Raw genomic sequence first — 16415 nt, forward strand, 5'->3', positions numbered from 1 at the left:
GACAATAGGCTGCTGGGGTGGGAGGGTGAGGAGGAGCAGGAGCCTCCCTGTGGGCCTGAGGTCCCTTTGGCCGACAATGGGGGGAGGGACCTCTAAGGGGGGGGGACAGGACGTACAACCCAGATAAGACTTCTGGGGAACAATAGGAGGAATTGAAGAGGGGAGACCCACCCTCCCTGTACCCCACCCCCAGGGCTTTGGGGTCAGGGACTGGGGACCAGAGGGTGATGGGGAGGGGTGCCAAGCATTCTTGTAAATGGAGGAGGGGATGGGGAAAATAGGATTCTGGAGCTCAGAACCTCTGTATCTCTTGAGGGACCACAGGGGTACATGAGGTGGGTGCATGCCCCTTTTGAACTTAATTTAACCACAAATATAAGTTTTTGAGGACCTACATTGTACATGTAGCTGCGGCCCAGCTCAGCAGTTTGTGACGCTTCTCTGCCCACAGAGCCTCTTACACTTTCTTGGGGGCAAGCTGTGCCCCGTGAGGATTTGGGTCTGGGGAAGAGGTATGTGTGTGTTGTGTGTGTGTGGGGGGGGAGGGGCGGCATCTTCACCTCTTGGGGAGGGGGGATGCAGAGGCTCTGGGAATGACAGGTCACAGCGGCCCAGCCAGCTGTCTCCTCCTAAAGGGCCGATGCGAAGGGAGCCGGGAGTGAGCAGGTGGGAATCAAAGGCTTACGAGTGGTAAAAAGTGGGTGTTGGGTGTTGAGAATGCGCTGTCTTTTGGCTTCTGTCTCTGTCCCTACACCTTTCCACACCCCCTCCTCCGCCCCGCCCTGGCAGCCTCCGGAGCCCGCGACCCCGCCAAGGACGGCTGAGGAAACGCCTAACACAGAGACGCCCGCTCCCGAAGCCTTTGCTCTCTCCCGGCCGTTGAAGGTCCCCAAGAGAGGGCGCCCTCCGGGGCTGGATTGGACCCTGCTTCATGGAGGCGGGACTCAGGGCTAGCGGGTGGAGGGCTATTTAAGACTAGGCGGGGTTGGAGGTGGCCAGGGGCAAAATGAGTGGGCTACCGGGCGCCGGGACCAGCCCAGGCCTGGGAGAGGCCTCCGACCTTAAGTTCCCTCTGGGCGCCAAGTTCAGGGAACCTCTCACCGAGGCTCGGTTCCAGCGGCTCTTCGGAGACGCAGAGCAGGCGCCGGAGCTACTCGCGGAGCCTCGCTCGTCCCGACTGTGCAGACGGTGGAGGCGGTTGGCCAGCGCTTGCTCCGGGCCGGGGGCGTGGCGCCTGCTGCGGGCGCGGCTGCCCCCGCTGCGTTGGCTGCCCCACTACCGCTGGCGGGCCTGGCTGCTCGGGGATGCCGTGGCCGGGGTGACCGTGGGCATCGTGCACGTGCCCCAGGGTGAGCAGCCCTAACGCTAGCCTGTCAGCGGCCCAAGCTCGGGGCGGGGGGGGGGGGGGGGTGGGATGCAGGAGCTGGGCACCTAGGAGCGAGGGCTGGGTTAGGGTGGCCGAGGGTTCGGAGACAAGACCTCAGACCACGTTCTGGGTAAGGACCACGGAGCTGCATCATATCCCCACCCCCAGCCCCCTTCATTTGCGCAATCCTTCTAGAAGTCTTGGACACGTTCCGGGTCAGGGAACTGGAGAGAGGAACAACCCCTGCTCCCTACTCCCCGGAGGACTGGGCCGACACGGATCTGTGACCTTGTCCGCCCCACAACCTCCCACCTCCCACCGAGGCCTGTTAACCCCTAGGTTCCCTCATGTGGCATGATTCAGCGTCCTCTAAGAGTTTGGGCGCTAGTCACCTTTCCCCAACCCCACACACAGACCCTGAAGATCATCCCTTTCATTTCTCATACAGGCATGGCTTTTGCCCTCCTGACCTCAGTGCCTCCAGTGTTCGGACTCTACACTTCTTTCTTCCCTGTCCTCATTTACACCTTGTTGGGGACTGGTAGACACCTGTCCACAGGTGAGTAACCCAGTGACTCCTCTCCTTCTCTGTAGGGTGAGAATGGATGGGGGTTTGAGACTTCGGCCCTTGGAAGCTCCTTAGCTCTTATTCCCCTCTTCCCCTCCCCTTCTTCCCTTCCGCCTCTGTCGCTACCCTGCCAGGAACCTCGGACCTAGGCAAAGCTTGCTGCGGGTGGCGAGTGGGTGCAGAGAGAAGGGAGTTTCCTCAGAACTTTTCTTCCCCCATGACATTTGGTTTAAATGAACATCTCCGGGACTTGGAAGAGGGAAGAAGAGATGCGCGGTCACCCAAAGGAGCGCGCAGTCCGCGGGCGATCTGCGGGAGCGGGCAGTGATGCAGTTAGAGGGCAGTTTTTGCCCGCCGGTGCGCCCTTCTTTCCTCCCTCACCGCCGGTTCCGGGCTGCTGCACGGGCTCTCGGCCCCACCGTCTTCATCGGAGCAGCAGCCTTCCAGAAGAGCGGGGTCTGACTGCAGCATCCAGGCCCGAGGGCGCGAAGCCCGGACGATCGCCGCGCCCCAGGCGACACAGCTGGTGATCTCTGCGTTTGTCCCCCCGGCCCTAGGAACTTTCGCGGTACTCAGCCTCATGACAGGCTCGGCGGTGGAACGGCTGGTGCCCGAACCCCTCGGGGGGAACCTGAGCGGAATCGAAAGGGAACAGTTGGACGCTCAGCGGGTTGGGTCGGCTGCAGCCTTGGCCTTCGGTAGCGGGGCGCTGATGGTGAGGGAGGACCCTGGGGGATCCACACTGGGGCCGGGGGAACTGGGCCAGGAGAGAGGGAGGGACAAGTGTCATGCCCGGGTCTAGGCGGGAGAGGTGCGCGGAGCAACTGGCGCACTGCGCTCTGGCGAGTCCACTCCTCCTCCTGTAGTGATTGCGCATCTTCTCCCCTGCAGCTGGGCATGTTCGCGCTGCAGCTCGGCGTCCTGTCCACCTTTTTGTCGGAGCCGGTGGTCAAAGCGCTGACCAGCGGGGCCGCGCTGCACGTGCTCGTGTCCCAGCTGCCGAGCCTTTTGGGGTTGCCCCTCCCGCGCCAGATTGGCTGCTTCTCTCTCTTCAAGGTGGGGGTGGAGAACGGCCGAGAAACAGCTTCTAGCGGTCCTGGGAAGAGGGAAACCGGGAAAGGAAGGACGGCGAGTGGAGGGATAGAGGGTGACGGGGGCGGAGGAAAGGAGATTAGAACCACGTGGCTGAATGAGGGGCGCTGCGGAGACGGAAGCCCTGATGGGAGCCGGGAGGCCTTGCCTTGGCCGGGTGGGTCCGCTCTGAGGGCAGTCGACCCCGGCCCCGGGCCCTCGATCACCGCCCCTGCCCGCAGACGCTGGCCGCTGTGCTGACCGCGCTGCCCCGGAGCAGTCCGGCCGAACTGACCATCTCGGCACTCAGCCTGGCGCTGCTCGTGCCGGTCAAAGAATTGAACGTGAGATTCCGAGACAAGCTACCCACCCCGATCCCGGGGGAAATTGTCATGGTGAGGATGGCTCCCGGGTCGCGGTCCCCTGAACCACACAGACCTTGCCGGTCGGGTAGGAGCTGGCCGCTGCCGCCCCCTAGTGGAAGGCAGCGAGCTTACAGAAAGAGGTCCTGTGCACACGCGTACTTTTCCAGGCCTCTTCCCAGAACACTGTGACCCTGCAGAATCCCCCACCCACACGGTCCCACTTCTCTGGCAGAGCCTCTTCTAGACCTCTTAGAATGCTTTCTTCCTGCTTACAGCGTTGCCTTGAGGTGTCGCTCCTCACAGCACCTCCACTGCTCTCCCCCTACCCGGTCCTTCACTGTAATTCAGTTACTCTCCCTTCCCACACCCACCTGCATTTCTCTCTCTCTCTCCCCCTCCGCCGACTAAATAAGTGTTCCACATCTCCACCCATACGCGGGAGATCCCTAGATCTATCCCAGCTGTCCTACTTAGAATGGCTGGGTGTACTTCCTGATATCTACCATCCCTCATGGGAGCGGAGCGCCTCTTACTTCCTCCGGTCCATCTCTTACCACAGCCTCAGGTATACCTCATTCCTTTCCCATTCCCACTCTCCTTCACTCTCAATTGGCTGTCATCCGAAACATATCCCAACTCCCCCAATTGCTGGGCCCCTGCAAACACCTAGTGCTGCCTTTTAATCCTCTCTCATGTGAAGCTCCCCACCCCCCACCCCCGCCTCTTCTAGGAAGCTCATCTTCTGCCGTGCCTCTAATTTGCTCTTTCCCAGGTGCTTCTGGCCTCTGTGTTGTGCTTCACCTCTTCCCTGGACACAAGATACAACGTCCAGATTGTGGGGCTGCTGCCTGGGGGGTAAGAGAGAATCAAGACACTAGCCTGCTATTCTCAGACTGCTCCTACCCACACCTCCTTCTTGGCCTGTCCCGCCCTACCCTTCTTATACACAACCCACCCTCACCATGGATCCCTCTCTCTCCAGGTTTCCCCAACCCCATCTTCCCGACCTGGCTGAGCTGCCCAGGATTCTGGCTGACTCACTGCCCATCGCACTGGTTACTTTTGCTGTGTCTGCCTCCCTGGCCTCCATCTATGCAGACAAGTATAGCTACACTATTGACTCCAACCAGGTGTGACTTTGACTGAAGACCCCAATTGCATTCAGGAGACAACTCTCTAATCTGATGTCTTCCCTCACCCCCCCCACCCCCCACCCCCCGCCCCATGCCTTTGTCTCTCTCTCCTCTTCATCTGACTGCATCCCTCCAGGAGCTCTTGGCACATGGTATCTCCAACCTCATCTCCTCCCTCTTCTCCTGCTTTCCCAACTCTGCCACTTTGGCCACCACCAGCCTACTAGTGGATGCTGGTGGGAACACACAGGTAAGAGCATGTCCTTGGGTGAGAAAGGGGGTGGGTATTAGGTTGGGGTGGTGGTGGAGAAACAGGTGGAAGACCGGTAGATAGATACCTGGGGGGCAGCTGTACAGAGGAGAATGGTGAGGGAGAGTGAATGGGGGGAGGTGGTTTCTAGGTAGGAGAGATAGAAGGTAACAAGGCTCCATTAAGACCTTGGCAGACTCTAAGCACTGAAGAAGTTTACAGTGCCCATATGTAGTTCACAATAAAAACAATACTAAACCGTCATACAAATTTGAAAGACGAAATTCTGACCCCCGCCCCATGAGGACATTTTCTTTTAAAAAGAAATATCACATAGGACAGTCTCCCCCTAATATTTCTGCTTTCCTACTTTGCTGGTGCCCCAAGAAGGTGGTTCCCTGCTTTTAGGGTAATGCAACAGTGGCTTTTAAGGTGGACACGGGCTACAAAAATAGGGAAGTTGAACTACGTCTAGGTAGAGACCGGTGAATGACAGGCATTTAATTGGGAGAGGGGAAAGGTGGATGTGAGAGGCGGAATACCAAGAAGGGAGTTGAAGACTGAGGGACGGCTTCATGGAAAGGGGATTTGGGAGGAGGGAGACTTCCAAGGAAGCCGAGGCAGAGTGGGGCAGGCAGACCAGCTCTCACACAGGGGTGAGTGAGGTTCCCTTCCTTCTCTGCATCCATCCCTCCTTCTTTCTAGCTGGCAGGTCTCTTCTCCTGCATAGTTGTCCTGTCAGTGCTGCTGTGGCTGGGGCCCTTCTTCTACTATCTGCCCAAGGTGAGGAACAGCGGAGGCACGGGGGTGACTGGGGGTGGTGGTGGCTACATTCTAGGACATTGGGGCAGTTGGCTTGCCTCTTCTGCCTCCAAGGCTGTCCTGGCTTGCATCAACATCTCCAGCATGCGCCAGATGTTCTTCCAGATGCAGGAACTTCCACAACTATGGCGCATCAGCCGCATGGACTTTGTGAGAGTGGCAGCATTACCCCCAGATTGCCCCCTCCTACTTCCCAGCATCCCCAGCCTCTGCCCTGGATTGGAGCTAATTGTTCTGGTCCTAAATGCTGCAGCTCCCCCCCCCCCTCCAATCCCCCCCCCCAACATGCATACCTCCTAATGCCATTACTCAGAGACACAGTGGAGAGTGGGGTTTGAACCCCTTCAGACCTGAATATTTGTAAATCCCCAGCTGGTGCAAGGTCTGGGGTGATTACATTTGGTGTATTTCCCTTGTTGGGTCAATTCTGTCCCTTCTGTCATTCTTTCTACCTTCTCCTGGGCTATCCCTCCCTCTCATTTGTCCAGGCAGTCACTGCCCCTGGACCTCCTTCCCTAGCAGCCATGGCCTGGCATTTCTCCGGGGCATATCACTCCCATCCATGTCCTGCAGGCTGTATGGATGGTCACGTGGGTGGCCGTAGTGATCCTGAGTGTGGACTTGGGCCTGGCCGTGGGCGTGGTCTTCTCCATGATGACTGTGGTCTGCCGCACCCAGAGGTGGGAGTAGAGATGAGAGGAGTTGGGAAGAGGGGTGGGGAGAGGACAGATGCTTGGGGTGACTCTCCAGCCAGGCCAGGCTGGGAATCTGACCCCAGCTTCCTGCCCAGGGTGCAGTGCCTGGCACTTGGACTTGCTGAGGGGACGGAGCTCTACAGGCCACTCGAAGAGAGCCACAAGGTGGGTGGGCCACAGACAGAGAGGGAAGGGAAGATTAGGCCCAGATGTTTTTCTGACCCTCTGACATCTTAGCTCCTCAAGGTCCCGGGGCTCTGCATCCTGAGATACCCAACACCGCTCTACTTTGGGACCCGAGGGCAGTTCCGCCGCATCCTGGAGTGGCACCTGGGGCTTGGAGAAGGACGCAAGGTGAGAGGCTTGGTCAAAGGGGAGTGTGGCTTCTCTGGGAGTGGGAGGCAGGTGCGGCTTCTCAAGGGGATCATTGTGCTTAAGGGGCGCACGCTCATGCTTGTGTCTTGTGGTGACTGCCCTTCTCTACCCACAGGAGACTCCCAAGCTAGATGGCCCACCTGATGCAGGTGAGATGGGGTGACAAGGAGGGAGATTTGGGTGTGACCCGTGGAGGCATCTGGGTACGCTTGCCTTCTCCCATCCTAGTTGCTGAGCCTGTCAGAGTGGTGGTCCTAGACTGCAGTGGTATCACCTTTGCAGATGCTGCTGGAGCCAGAGAGGTGGTACAGGTGAGGGACGGGGTAGGTTGAGGAGAAAGTCCCTTTATCCCATGCCTACCCTGTGATGTGGGATTTAACCCCCTTGCCCCGCTTCTGCAGCTAGCCAGGCGATGCCGAGATGCTGGGATCCACCTTCTCCTGGCTCAGTGTAATGGTGAGAGGTGTGGAAGACCTGGGGACGGGGGGGGGGGGGTGGGGTGGGGTGGGGGGGAATAGCTGGATGCTTGGGGGAGGGAAAAGGATGCAGTGTGGATTTAAGATCTAAGAGCCTGACCTGCCTCTCTACACAGCCTCAGTGCTGCGGACACTGACCCAGGCAGGACTCTTGGACAGAGTGACCCCAGAGCAGCTGTTTGTGAGTGTCCAGGACGCAGCTGCTCATGCCCTGGAGAGACTGGTGAGGGGGCAGTAGGAACGGGAGATCCAGGAGGCGCTGGGGTGGAGCAAGTGACATGTGAGTCAGTGGCTGAAGATCTAGGCAGAGGGTTTGGGGAAGGGGGCCGAGAAGGAAGCTGGAGGAAGAAAGTGGGGGGATGAAATGATTAGCCAATTTAAGGCTAAGCCAAGGAGACTGGGTCCAGCTCCGCATGAAGAACTGAGGAGCTAGGGTTTCAAAGTGGGGTGGTGTGCCCCCCAGAAGACTGCCAAATGCCGAGAGAGGGAGGAGGGTACCTAATCTACTCCTGACAGGTCCCCTCTCCTTTCCAGGAGCCTACAGGTCCAAAGACATGCACAGTGTGGGTCTGACCCGGTCATTTGGAGTGTGGAGGGCCCCGACAATATGTGCGCGAGGAGTCTCCTCACTTCATGTAACTAATAAAACAAAGCTGAGAGCCACTGGGGTTCATGAAGTGAGTCTGGGTGTCCACACGCCGGCCCTCGGTGCCCCTTTCTCCATGCCCGCGGCATTGCAGAGACACAACTAAAAATGGCTTTCACTTGTGTGTTCACCGGCCCCCGCCCCAGCTCCGGAGTCACTGGTTCTCTCCACAGGGGTGGGGCTGGAACCGGTGCACAGAGTCCTGGATCCAGAGATGGGGGAGGGGGCACAGCCCTGGGAATACACGTTGGGGGCTTCCCCATCCCCTCAGTCCCAAGGAGATGAGAGTTATTTCCATTTTAGGTTCTTAGAGTCCCCATGGGCTTTTTGGCACTTGGAAAGTGACCCCCCCCCCACTTCCTGCCCCATGAGAAGAGGGTTGGGGGGAGGACTTGGCACTGGCCTTGGGTCGAGTTATGGCTCCATCGCATCGCTGGGCACTCGCAGAAAGGAGGAGTGTCACCAGGACAAGCCCCTATTTGGGATCGGATTCTGAAGGGGATCAGGGACAGTCAGTGGAGTAGTCACTGGGTGGTGGGTGGGGTTTGCTAGAAATTCCTGGCAGGGACAAGGAGGCAGGCCCAGCCTGAGAGTTGGAAGGCCCGAGTGGCCATCATTCTGCGGTCATGCACTGCAGCCGGTGTTTGAAGAAGAGTAGGCGGTGTTTGGCCACCTGACTTTCATCCAGCGATCCTGGGTAGCGGTACCGGGCATAAGTCTCTGCCCCCACATCCCTTGAGGTCCAAGGCAGTTTCAACTTAGATGCATGATCCACAACGACGTCTGAGCAGGAGCCCACCCGCAAGGAACCAAGCCCGTCCAGGAAGAATTCTGGCAGTGGAGGGAAGGGGAGTACACAGTGAAGCGTCTGAAGGGCGCAGAGGGCCGACCCTTAAAGGGAGAACTGAGAGTTGGGGTACACAGGCTGCACCTGTAAAGACTCCTTTTGTGAGGGCCTTGGGCTAGTTAATTCATTTGGGTCCTAGTTTTACTCTTACGTAAAATGAAGTCAACATCCTTACTTTGTGTTTTGAGAGCATACCCCCATCCTCCCCAACACACACCTAAATAAATGTTCAATAAATGCTGAACAGGCCGCTCCAGGAGTGTGGTCTGAACCAGGGGAAGCGGCTGGGACTGGACTCAAGGTCTGACAGTGGTGGGGGAAGTTAAAGGCCGGCCTACCCAGTAGCTGTACTGGGCTTGGAGGTTTAAAGGGTGTGCGGGCCAGGAGGGAGGGAGCCCTGTCTCTTGCCCGGGGCGCAAGGCTTGGTAAATTTTCGCAGAACTCTCCAGGGGCCCCGGGTGCCAGCCGTGGGCTCCACTGGGGTGGGCGTAGGAGTGCCCGCTGCCTTTGGAGCCTCGCCCAGAGCCCCGCGGGGGTCTCTGCCCGGGGTCGGGAGGGGACGCCACTCACCCAGATGCGCCACGCGGCTGAGCCGCGGGTCGAAGCCGACCTCGCGCACCTTGTCGGTGCGCGCCAGGAAGAAGTTGACCACGCCGTCGGTGACCACGCAGCCCGGAAAGCCGACGAGCTCGTGGTGGAAGCCGCGCCTTTGCCGGAGGCAGTTCCCGCGGCCTGGCGCGCCGGGCTCCACGCTCAGCAGCTGCCGGTAGGTGGTGGCGAAGCCGGAGATCTCGCGCACCGCGCCCCCGACCTGCGGGGAGTGGGAGGTTGGCTCCAGGCGGGACGGGGACTGCCGGCAGTTAGATCCGCGCTGCCCCTCCCTCGGGTGGTTCCCCGGCCGCGTCCTCTCCCGCTCCACCCCCGCAGGACCCAGATTGTCCCCCAGGCTCCCTTCGTCGTCCTCTGTCCGTCCCAGGGCCGGCCGCTGTCGGCCGGGTCTCCCCCGCCGCTGCTTTAGCTTGCTGGAGTCCCTCCTTCTCCCACCCCACGTTCCGCGGGCCCTCCCTTACCAGGTCCAGCGACGTCCGCTCCAGCACGTCCACAAGCCTCTCCAGCCGCGTCCTCGCCGTGAAGACAAAGTCGTCGTCCACCCACAAGACGTACTTGGTGGTTACTTGGGATACGGCCAGGTTCCGGCCTGCGAACCAGCCCTGGGGGCAGGGTACATACAGTTAGTGAGGCTATAGAGATAGGACACAACCCCTCTGCCACCTTTCCTCCTCTCTCCCGACGCATGTCTAAACCTTCCGGGACCTACCAGTGGCTCAGAGCTAGGCAAGAAATGCAGTTTCCCAACTGCCAGGGGTAATAAGTCCGTGTTTGGAGGGAGGATGTTAGAACGCATTTAATTTATGCGTGCATTCATTCATTCATTCATCCATCATCCATTTGTTGAGCGCTCCCTAGGTGCTAAGCACATTCTAAGGATGCAGCGCGAATAAGATAGGCGCGATTCCTCCTCCCCCGGAGCTTATTATGTTCCAGGAATCGCCGTGATTCACAGGCACCAGTAATTCTGAGGCAGGTAGTCCTGGAATCACTACTCCGGTGACTTCAGACCCACCGCGCGCCTCTGTCTCTCGGCGCCCTCTGGCGCGCGGTTCAGCCTTGCTGACTGCGCACCTTGCCAAAAGGCATGAGATAGTGCTCGATGTGGGGGCCACTAATGCTCTCTGGCTTGTCGCTGTCGTCGGCGATGACCACGGTGACCGTTGGGTAGAAGCGGCGGATGCTGGCGATGAGCGCCCGAAGCCGATTGTAACGAAGGAAGGTCTTAGTGGCGATGGTGACCAGGGCGCTGATATTGTACTGGGCTGGGAGTGAGGGACAGGGTTAGGTGCAGAGAAGGAGAGTGGAAGTGAGGAGCTGGAAAACATCTCCCACGTCCTCCCTCTCCCAGCTTCTCCCCACCAGGCCTGGATTTAGGTCCTTGAACGCACCAGCCTCACCTCCCTGGGGTAGAGACCCAGGTGGGTACAGCCGAGGGTTGGGTGGGTGTCTTATGCGGATGGTAAAGGCGGCCTCATGTCCCTCCGTGGAGAACCGGACTGGGAAGAAAGGACACCAGACGTGGTCCTTAAAGTTGGGACAACATTCCCTTTTCAGCAAATCACTATTTAAGTGCCTACTCTGTGTACCACTTTCCTGAGCCCTGGTGGACAAGAATGCAAGGTGTTTACCTCCATGGCACTAACACTCTAATGGGTGGGAGAAAGAAAATTAAAGATTTAATTTTTTAAATGATTTAATTAAAAGCTAACCTTTATTGAGCATTTACTATGTGCAGGTACTTTTTAAGTTCACCTTAAATATATGAACCCACTTAACCTTGATAAGCCCCATAAGGTAGATTCCTGCTACAGAAAAAGGCATAGAGAAATTAAGCAACTGGTCTACATTTACACAACTCTTAAGCAACAAAGCTGAGATAGGAACCTAGTCATTCTGGTTCTAGGCTAAGTAAATAAAATTCAGATACTGGCAAGCATTGAATGGAAAATAAAGCAAGTAATGTGATAGTGAAGAGGAGACATTTGAGCTGAGATCCAAGTGACAAGAAGGAGCCAGCTATGCAAAAATCTGGGGGAAGAGCATTCTAGGCAGAGGGAACAGCAAATGCAAAGGCCCCAAAGAGGGAGCAGATTTGGTGTAGCAAGTCTCGGAGAGAAGGAGGCGGGCTGTGTTGTGCCCCTTTTGCTGGAGGAGACACGGGAGCTCTGGGACATGAAGTCCCTTGCCCTCCAGTAAGTGGTGGTTTGGGAATAGAGCTTGAGCCTTCTGGCTCCTGGGGCAAATCACTTCCTGGGGCCCCCATAGTTGGCCTGAAGAGGGGACACACCCGAGGCTCGGGTTTCCCTTTGGCCTGCTCTGGCCCCAGATGAACAAAGGCCCCTTCTCTCCCTCTCTGGCCCTGCTGGCCTAGCTGAAATGCCCATTGTGTGACTGGGCAGCTCTGGCCATTGCCCGAGTGTCTCCCACACCCTCTGCCATTTGCCCTATTCAGCCTTTCTGGGCTCTCTGTTGACCCAGCTTGCCCCTGCCTCCGCCCAGACCTCACACCTGTGTCTGCTGTGTTTGCCTGGTAACTTCGGCTGCTATAAGTAACCAGTTGTAGCTGCCGGTTGAGTTGGTCCAGCCCTGGGCTGGCGAGGGTGAGATCAGGCTGCCCCTCTCCAGTGAGAGTCACTCCCGTCACTTCCCCGGCCACGTCCCAGGTGCCCAAAGAGGCAGTCAGGTTCACCTGGGAGAGGGGGTTGGAGAGGACAGGGTTAGGCCTCAGACCTGCCTCTTGCCTCCCTGGTTCCTCCACCTTTCTGTTGGCAGCCCTGTCTCCCTCCAGCATCCCATTTCCCACCCCCTCCCCCACCCCAAGTTTATTTATTTATTTTGAGAGAGAGAGAGAGAGAGAGAGAGAGGCAGAGAGAGAGGCAGAGAGAGATTCCCAAGGAGGCTCCGTGCTGTCAGTGCAGAGTTCCACACAGGGCTCTCAATTCCAGCAACTGTGAGATCATGGCCTGAGCTGACACTAAGTGCCGGTTGCCAGGCACCTGGGTAGCTTGTTGGTTGGGTGTCTGACTTCAGCTCGGGTCACGATCTCACGGGTTCATGAGTTCGAGCACCATGTTGGGCTCTGTGCTGATAGCCTAGAACCTGGAACCTGCTTCTGATTCTGTCTCCCTCTCTCTCTGCCCCTCCCTGCTCTCACTCTGCCTCTCTCTCTCTCAAAAATAAATAAACATTAAAAAAAAGAAAGAGTCGGTTGCAGGGTGCCTGGGTGGCTTAGTTGGTTGGGCGCCTGACTTTGGCTCAGGTCATGATCTCATGGTTCGTGACTTCGAGCCCCGCATCGGGCTCTGTGCTGATAGCTTAGAACCTGGAACCTATTTTGGACTCTCTGTCTCCCTCTCTCTCTGCCCCTCCCCCGTTCAAGCTCTGTCTCAGTCTCTCTCAAAAATAAACATTAAAAAAAAAGTCAGTTGCTTAACCTACTAAGCCACCCAGGCGCCCCCCCCCCCCATCCTTAGTGACCGCCCCGCCTCCCCAGCCTCTTACCTGGTAAAGCTCCTGACCAGAAGCTGCCTGCAGGCTCAGCCCTGGGAGGAAGGAGAGGGAATCAGAATCCCAGACAGCCTTGAATTCTTCCTCGCTTTCTCTTCTCTCTTTCACCACACACAGCACAGACCTTCTCACCCATCCCTCTTTGTTGAGGCCACAGCAGGGCACATTTTGGGACGCAGCCTAGGGTAACTGAGTTTTCACTCCTTTCCATCAAAGTGATAGCTCTTTATGGCCCGCCCCACCTATCCACCTAATCTTTGGTCGGCAAAGAATAGATTCTTTGTCCCAAACCTCTCCAGTTACAGTCAGCTGCAGTTCCTGACGACCCTACAGTTCCTTTGGTCCTCACCTCCTGCCTCAGGAACCCCCTTCTGCTCTCAAATCCTGCCTTCATCAGAAGCTCCCCCCCCCCCAGCCTCTTATTCCAATCTTCCTTAGCCCTTCCTCACCCAGCCTTGAGCTCCACCACCCCCACAGTGGCTTAGGTCACCCCCCAGACCCCCCCACCTGGCACCAAGATGCTCCGGAGGGGCTGGACCTCCACACCCTGCAGGGGGTATTGAAGAGGGGAGTTGGCAGGGGCTATGAGCAGCTGGTCAGCAGCAGACTGGCTCCTGGCAGTGGAGGACAGAGAAGGAATCAAGGGCAGAGGGGCTCTCCTTCCTGTCACACCCTCCCTCCAAGCCTCCCAAGGCTCACCCTCCGCAGAGACATGCCCTCTTTTTCAGCTGGTACCTTGAAAGGAAGGCCTGGAACTCCTGCTCCCTGGAGGCAGAGGCAGCCCTCAGCTCTTCAGGGTCAAAGGCCTTCGTGAGGTCAATGGCTCGGAGCTGCCTTTGGAAGGGGAAATGAAAGCTCCCTCCACTGGCCTCACAACTACAGTTGTTCCCAGACAGCCGCCTGGAGGGGGGATGAAGGGTCATCAGAGCCCCGCCATACAGCTCCATACATCCCGCTAAATAGAAACATGGCGCCCCACACCTTGGCCCTTCGACCTTGCCCATCCAATGTCTGTCGCCTTAAACACTGCTCTTCAAACAGCCCCCAGGAGAGGAGACCCACAATGGGACGACCCATCCCCTAAATCTGGGTTTTACAGAGGTGTAGAAGAGGGCCAGTTGCTAGGATTTCAGAGTTGCCTCCCCACCATTCAGGACCCCACCTGGACTCTCCTTTCTGGTGTCCTGGAACCATCAGGACATCGGAAAGTCTTTCAGGCCCTCCCCTGCCTGCACACCCTCCCCTGCCCATCACCATGACAAGGTTCAGGAAGGAGAGATTTTGCTTCCCCAGCCCAAGATTCACAAGCAGCCCCCCCTACCCCCCTCCCTCAACCAGTCAGGAGAACTGAGGCATCAGAGCTCAGCAGTGCAGGAAACAAAAGCTCCCCAGCGCCCCCCCCCCCCCCCCCCCCCCCCCCCCAGTGAGCGCCGCCCTGCCGCCACCACTCCTGGCACTCACCCGACCACTTGCTCCTTTATCCTGACCGGGATGTGTGCATAGCGGGGCTCAGGCGAGAGGTCTGGCAGCTCTGGTCTGGAGGGGCCCTGCAGGGGCGTCCACAGCGCAAGAGGTGCCCGGAGGCCCGGAGCGTCCCGGGTGCTCACGTACAGGAGCCCCAGAGAGGCGCAGGCGAGCAGCAGGACCAGCACGCAGAGGGCCCGGCGGCCCAGCCGCATCCTGGTGGGCGGGAGGGGTGGGAGGGTGAGAAAGGTGCGGAGGGGAGGCGCGGGCTGGGACCCCGGAGCCCCGCGGTTCTGGAGGCTCCGGTCAGCTCCCCGGGAAGCTCTCCACATCTCGGCGCGCTAGGATTTGCACAGCGAATCGTTGCCCCCGGCCCTCCTCCCTTCGCTCCCGGGGCCTCGGGTCTCCCGGCCTCCTTTCTTCTCGCCCTCTCCCGCATCTCGGTTTCCTCTCACGCCCGAGGCCTGGCATCTTGATGCAAGAGACCTTTGCATGCGGCGGTTTCCTCGCGGCAGCGTATAAGTAGGAGTGCACTGCTTTCTTCGAGCAGCGGACGTCCCCTGGCCCGCCGCCCCCTGGCCCGCGCGTCCCCCACCCCTCGGTCCGAGCATCACCTGGCCCCCAGTGGGCTGCACAGGGCGGCTCCACACCTTGCTTGTCATGAAAAATGCAGAATCACGCCCGCGCCGTTGGATGCCCCCGGCGGAGGTGACCGCGCGAGTGGCCCGGGGGAGCTCGTGCGGGGGAACGGGGGGGACCGGCGAGCGCGCCGCCTCCCGCCTCCAGCTCGGGCCCCTCATCCCGCCCGAGCACTGACCTGTCTAACGCTCTAAGGCCGCCGCAAGATTTCGGTCCGGGCTGCGCCAGGCTCTCAGCCCCGGCCTGGGGGTCTTCATGGGGCCGGAGGCGGCCTGATCCGGGAACCCGGCGTGAGCCTGGGTCGGGGGGATCCTCCTGCCTCTCGGGCTCGCCCAACCCCTCCCGCCTTCGGAAGCTCAGGGCTTTGTAGACCTCGGCGCTGGGTGGGTGGTTCTGGGCGTTTCCTGTGGGGGTGGAGAGCAGAGTTGAGAAACCTTGGCGCCCCAGCTCCGGAAACAAAGCTGGGGGTCCCCGGCACCCTGTCCCCCTTGCCGGGCGGGGAGGGCTCAGGCCGCCGCACGGTTGTCCAGATCGCGGCGCGGAGCGGCTCGGCTCCCGGCTCGTTGCGGCGGAGGCTCCGGCTGCGCGCGGTGAAAGCGAGCGCCCGGGCGCCTTCTGGTGGGCGCAGAGGACATTGCGGGGGCGCCGCGAGAAGGTCCTTCTCCCGACCCTCCCAGCCCTTCGCTGGCAAGCCTGGCATCTCAACAGCTTGCCCCAGTCCCATTCTATTCCCTATACCCACGGAGCCTCGGTCTCATCCAGACTGTAGGCTACGATACTGGCTATGGGAGGAGATGGAACCGGCGCCCTACAGTCCCATTTCAAAGGAAGGCTTGGGTAGTGAGGGTGAGATAAAAGAAACCAGACTAGACCCCAGACAAAGAAGATTTTGCCTGGCTGACAAAGACAGGTTCACACCCTCCCTCCCATCCTCGCCTCCCCCGTCCCAAATCCTCTAACACTCAAGAAGTAATTCAGTGCCTTTTCCCCTTGAATGCTTCTTGTTGCAGACGTGCAGAGGGAAGTGGTTAGGTTGCCTGTAGGTTTTTTTTTTTAGATGAAATTTATTGTCAAATTGGCTTCCGTACAACACCCAGTGCTCATCCCAACAGGTGCCCTCCTCAATGCCCATCACCCACTTTCCCCTCCCCCACCCCCATCAACCCTCAGTTTGTTCTCAGTATTTAAGAGTCTCTTATGGTTTGCTTCCTTCCCTCTCTGTAACTTTTTCCCCTCCTTCCCCACCCCCCTGGTCTTCTGTTAAGTTTTTTAGGATCCACATATGAGTGAAGACATATGATATCTGATATCTGTCTTTCTCTGACTGACTTATTTCACTTAGCATAATACCTTCCAGTTCTATTTACGTTGCTTCAAATGACAGGATTTCATTCTTTCTCATTGCCAAGTAGTATTCCATTGTATATGTAAACCACATCTTCTTTATCCATTTGTCAGTTCATGGACATATAGGCTCTTTCCATAATCTGGCTATTGTTGAAAGTGCTGCTATAAACATTGGGGTACAAGTGCCCCTGTGCATCAGCACTCCTGTATCCCTTGGGTAAATTCCTAGCAG

At 58.4% G+C, this 16415-nt stretch overlaps 2 protein-coding genes across 8 annotated transcripts; one reads left to right on the plus strand and one right to left on the minus strand.

The window, feature by feature from the left end:
• Window positions 1-271: 271 nt before the first annotated feature.
• Window positions 272-7789, plus strand: SLC26A10 (solute carrier family 26 member 10). Of its 4 annotated transcripts, XM_045062000.1 has the most exons (20): window positions 281-335; window positions 452-512; window positions 790-1349; window positions 1815-1925; window positions 2492-2649; window positions 2826-2990; window positions 3248-3400; window positions 4143-4225; window positions 4353-4500; window positions 4640-4753; window positions 5459-5536; window positions 5630-5725; window positions 6149-6255; window positions 6366-6435; window positions 6508-6624; window positions 6761-6794; window positions 6874-6956; window positions 7047-7101; window positions 7238-7344; window positions 7656-7789. In XM_045062000.1, the coding sequence occupies exons 3-20, from the start codon at window positions 1007-1009 to the stop codon at window positions 7692-7694; spliced, it is 2061 nt and encodes a 686-aa protein (XP_044917935.1). In that variant the 5' UTR covers window positions 281-335; window positions 452-512; window positions 790-1006; the 3' UTR covers window positions 7695-7789. The 4 variants fall into 4 exon arrangements, with proteins under 4 accessions (XP_044917934.1, XP_044917936.1, XP_044917933.1 ...); XM_045061999.1 differs by having other exon boundaries at window positions 272-335; window positions 5459-5725; window positions 7238-7401; XM_045061998.1 differs by having other exon boundaries at window positions 279-335; window positions 5459-5725.
• Window positions 7790-7876: 87 nt separating this feature from the next.
• Window positions 7877-15446, minus strand: B4GALNT1 (beta-1,4-N-acetyl-galactosaminyltransferase 1). 4 transcript variants are annotated; one of them, XM_045062002.1, is made up of 12 exons: window positions 15329-15446; window positions 15015-15240; window positions 14195-14413; window positions 13469-13567; window positions 13241-13347; window positions 12728-12768; window positions 11735-11915; window positions 10615-10722; window positions 10298-10488; window positions 9685-9825; window positions 9185-9425; window positions 7877-8598 (listed from the first exon to the last, which is right to left on the minus strand). In XM_045062002.1, the coding sequence occupies exons 3-12, from the start codon at window positions 14410-14412 to the stop codon at window positions 8381-8383; spliced, it is 1545 nt and encodes a 514-aa protein (XP_044917937.1). In that variant the 5' UTR covers window position 14413; window positions 15015-15240; window positions 15329-15446; the 3' UTR covers window positions 7877-8380. The 4 variants fall into 4 exon arrangements, with proteins under 4 accessions (XP_044917937.1, XP_019690707.1, XP_019690706.1 ...); XM_019835148.3 differs by having other exon boundaries at window positions 10624-10722; window positions 13469-13633; XM_019835147.2 differs by having other exon boundaries at window positions 13469-13633; window positions 15329-15445.
• Window positions 15447-16415: the final 969 nt, after the last annotated feature.

Source organism: Felis catus, chromosome B4 (assembly GCF_018350175.1).
Source record: "Felis catus isolate Fca126 chromosome B4, F.catus_Fca126_mat1.0, whole genome shotgun sequence".
Lineage (NCBI taxonomy): Eukaryota > Metazoa > Chordata > Mammalia > Carnivora > Felidae > Felis > Felis catus.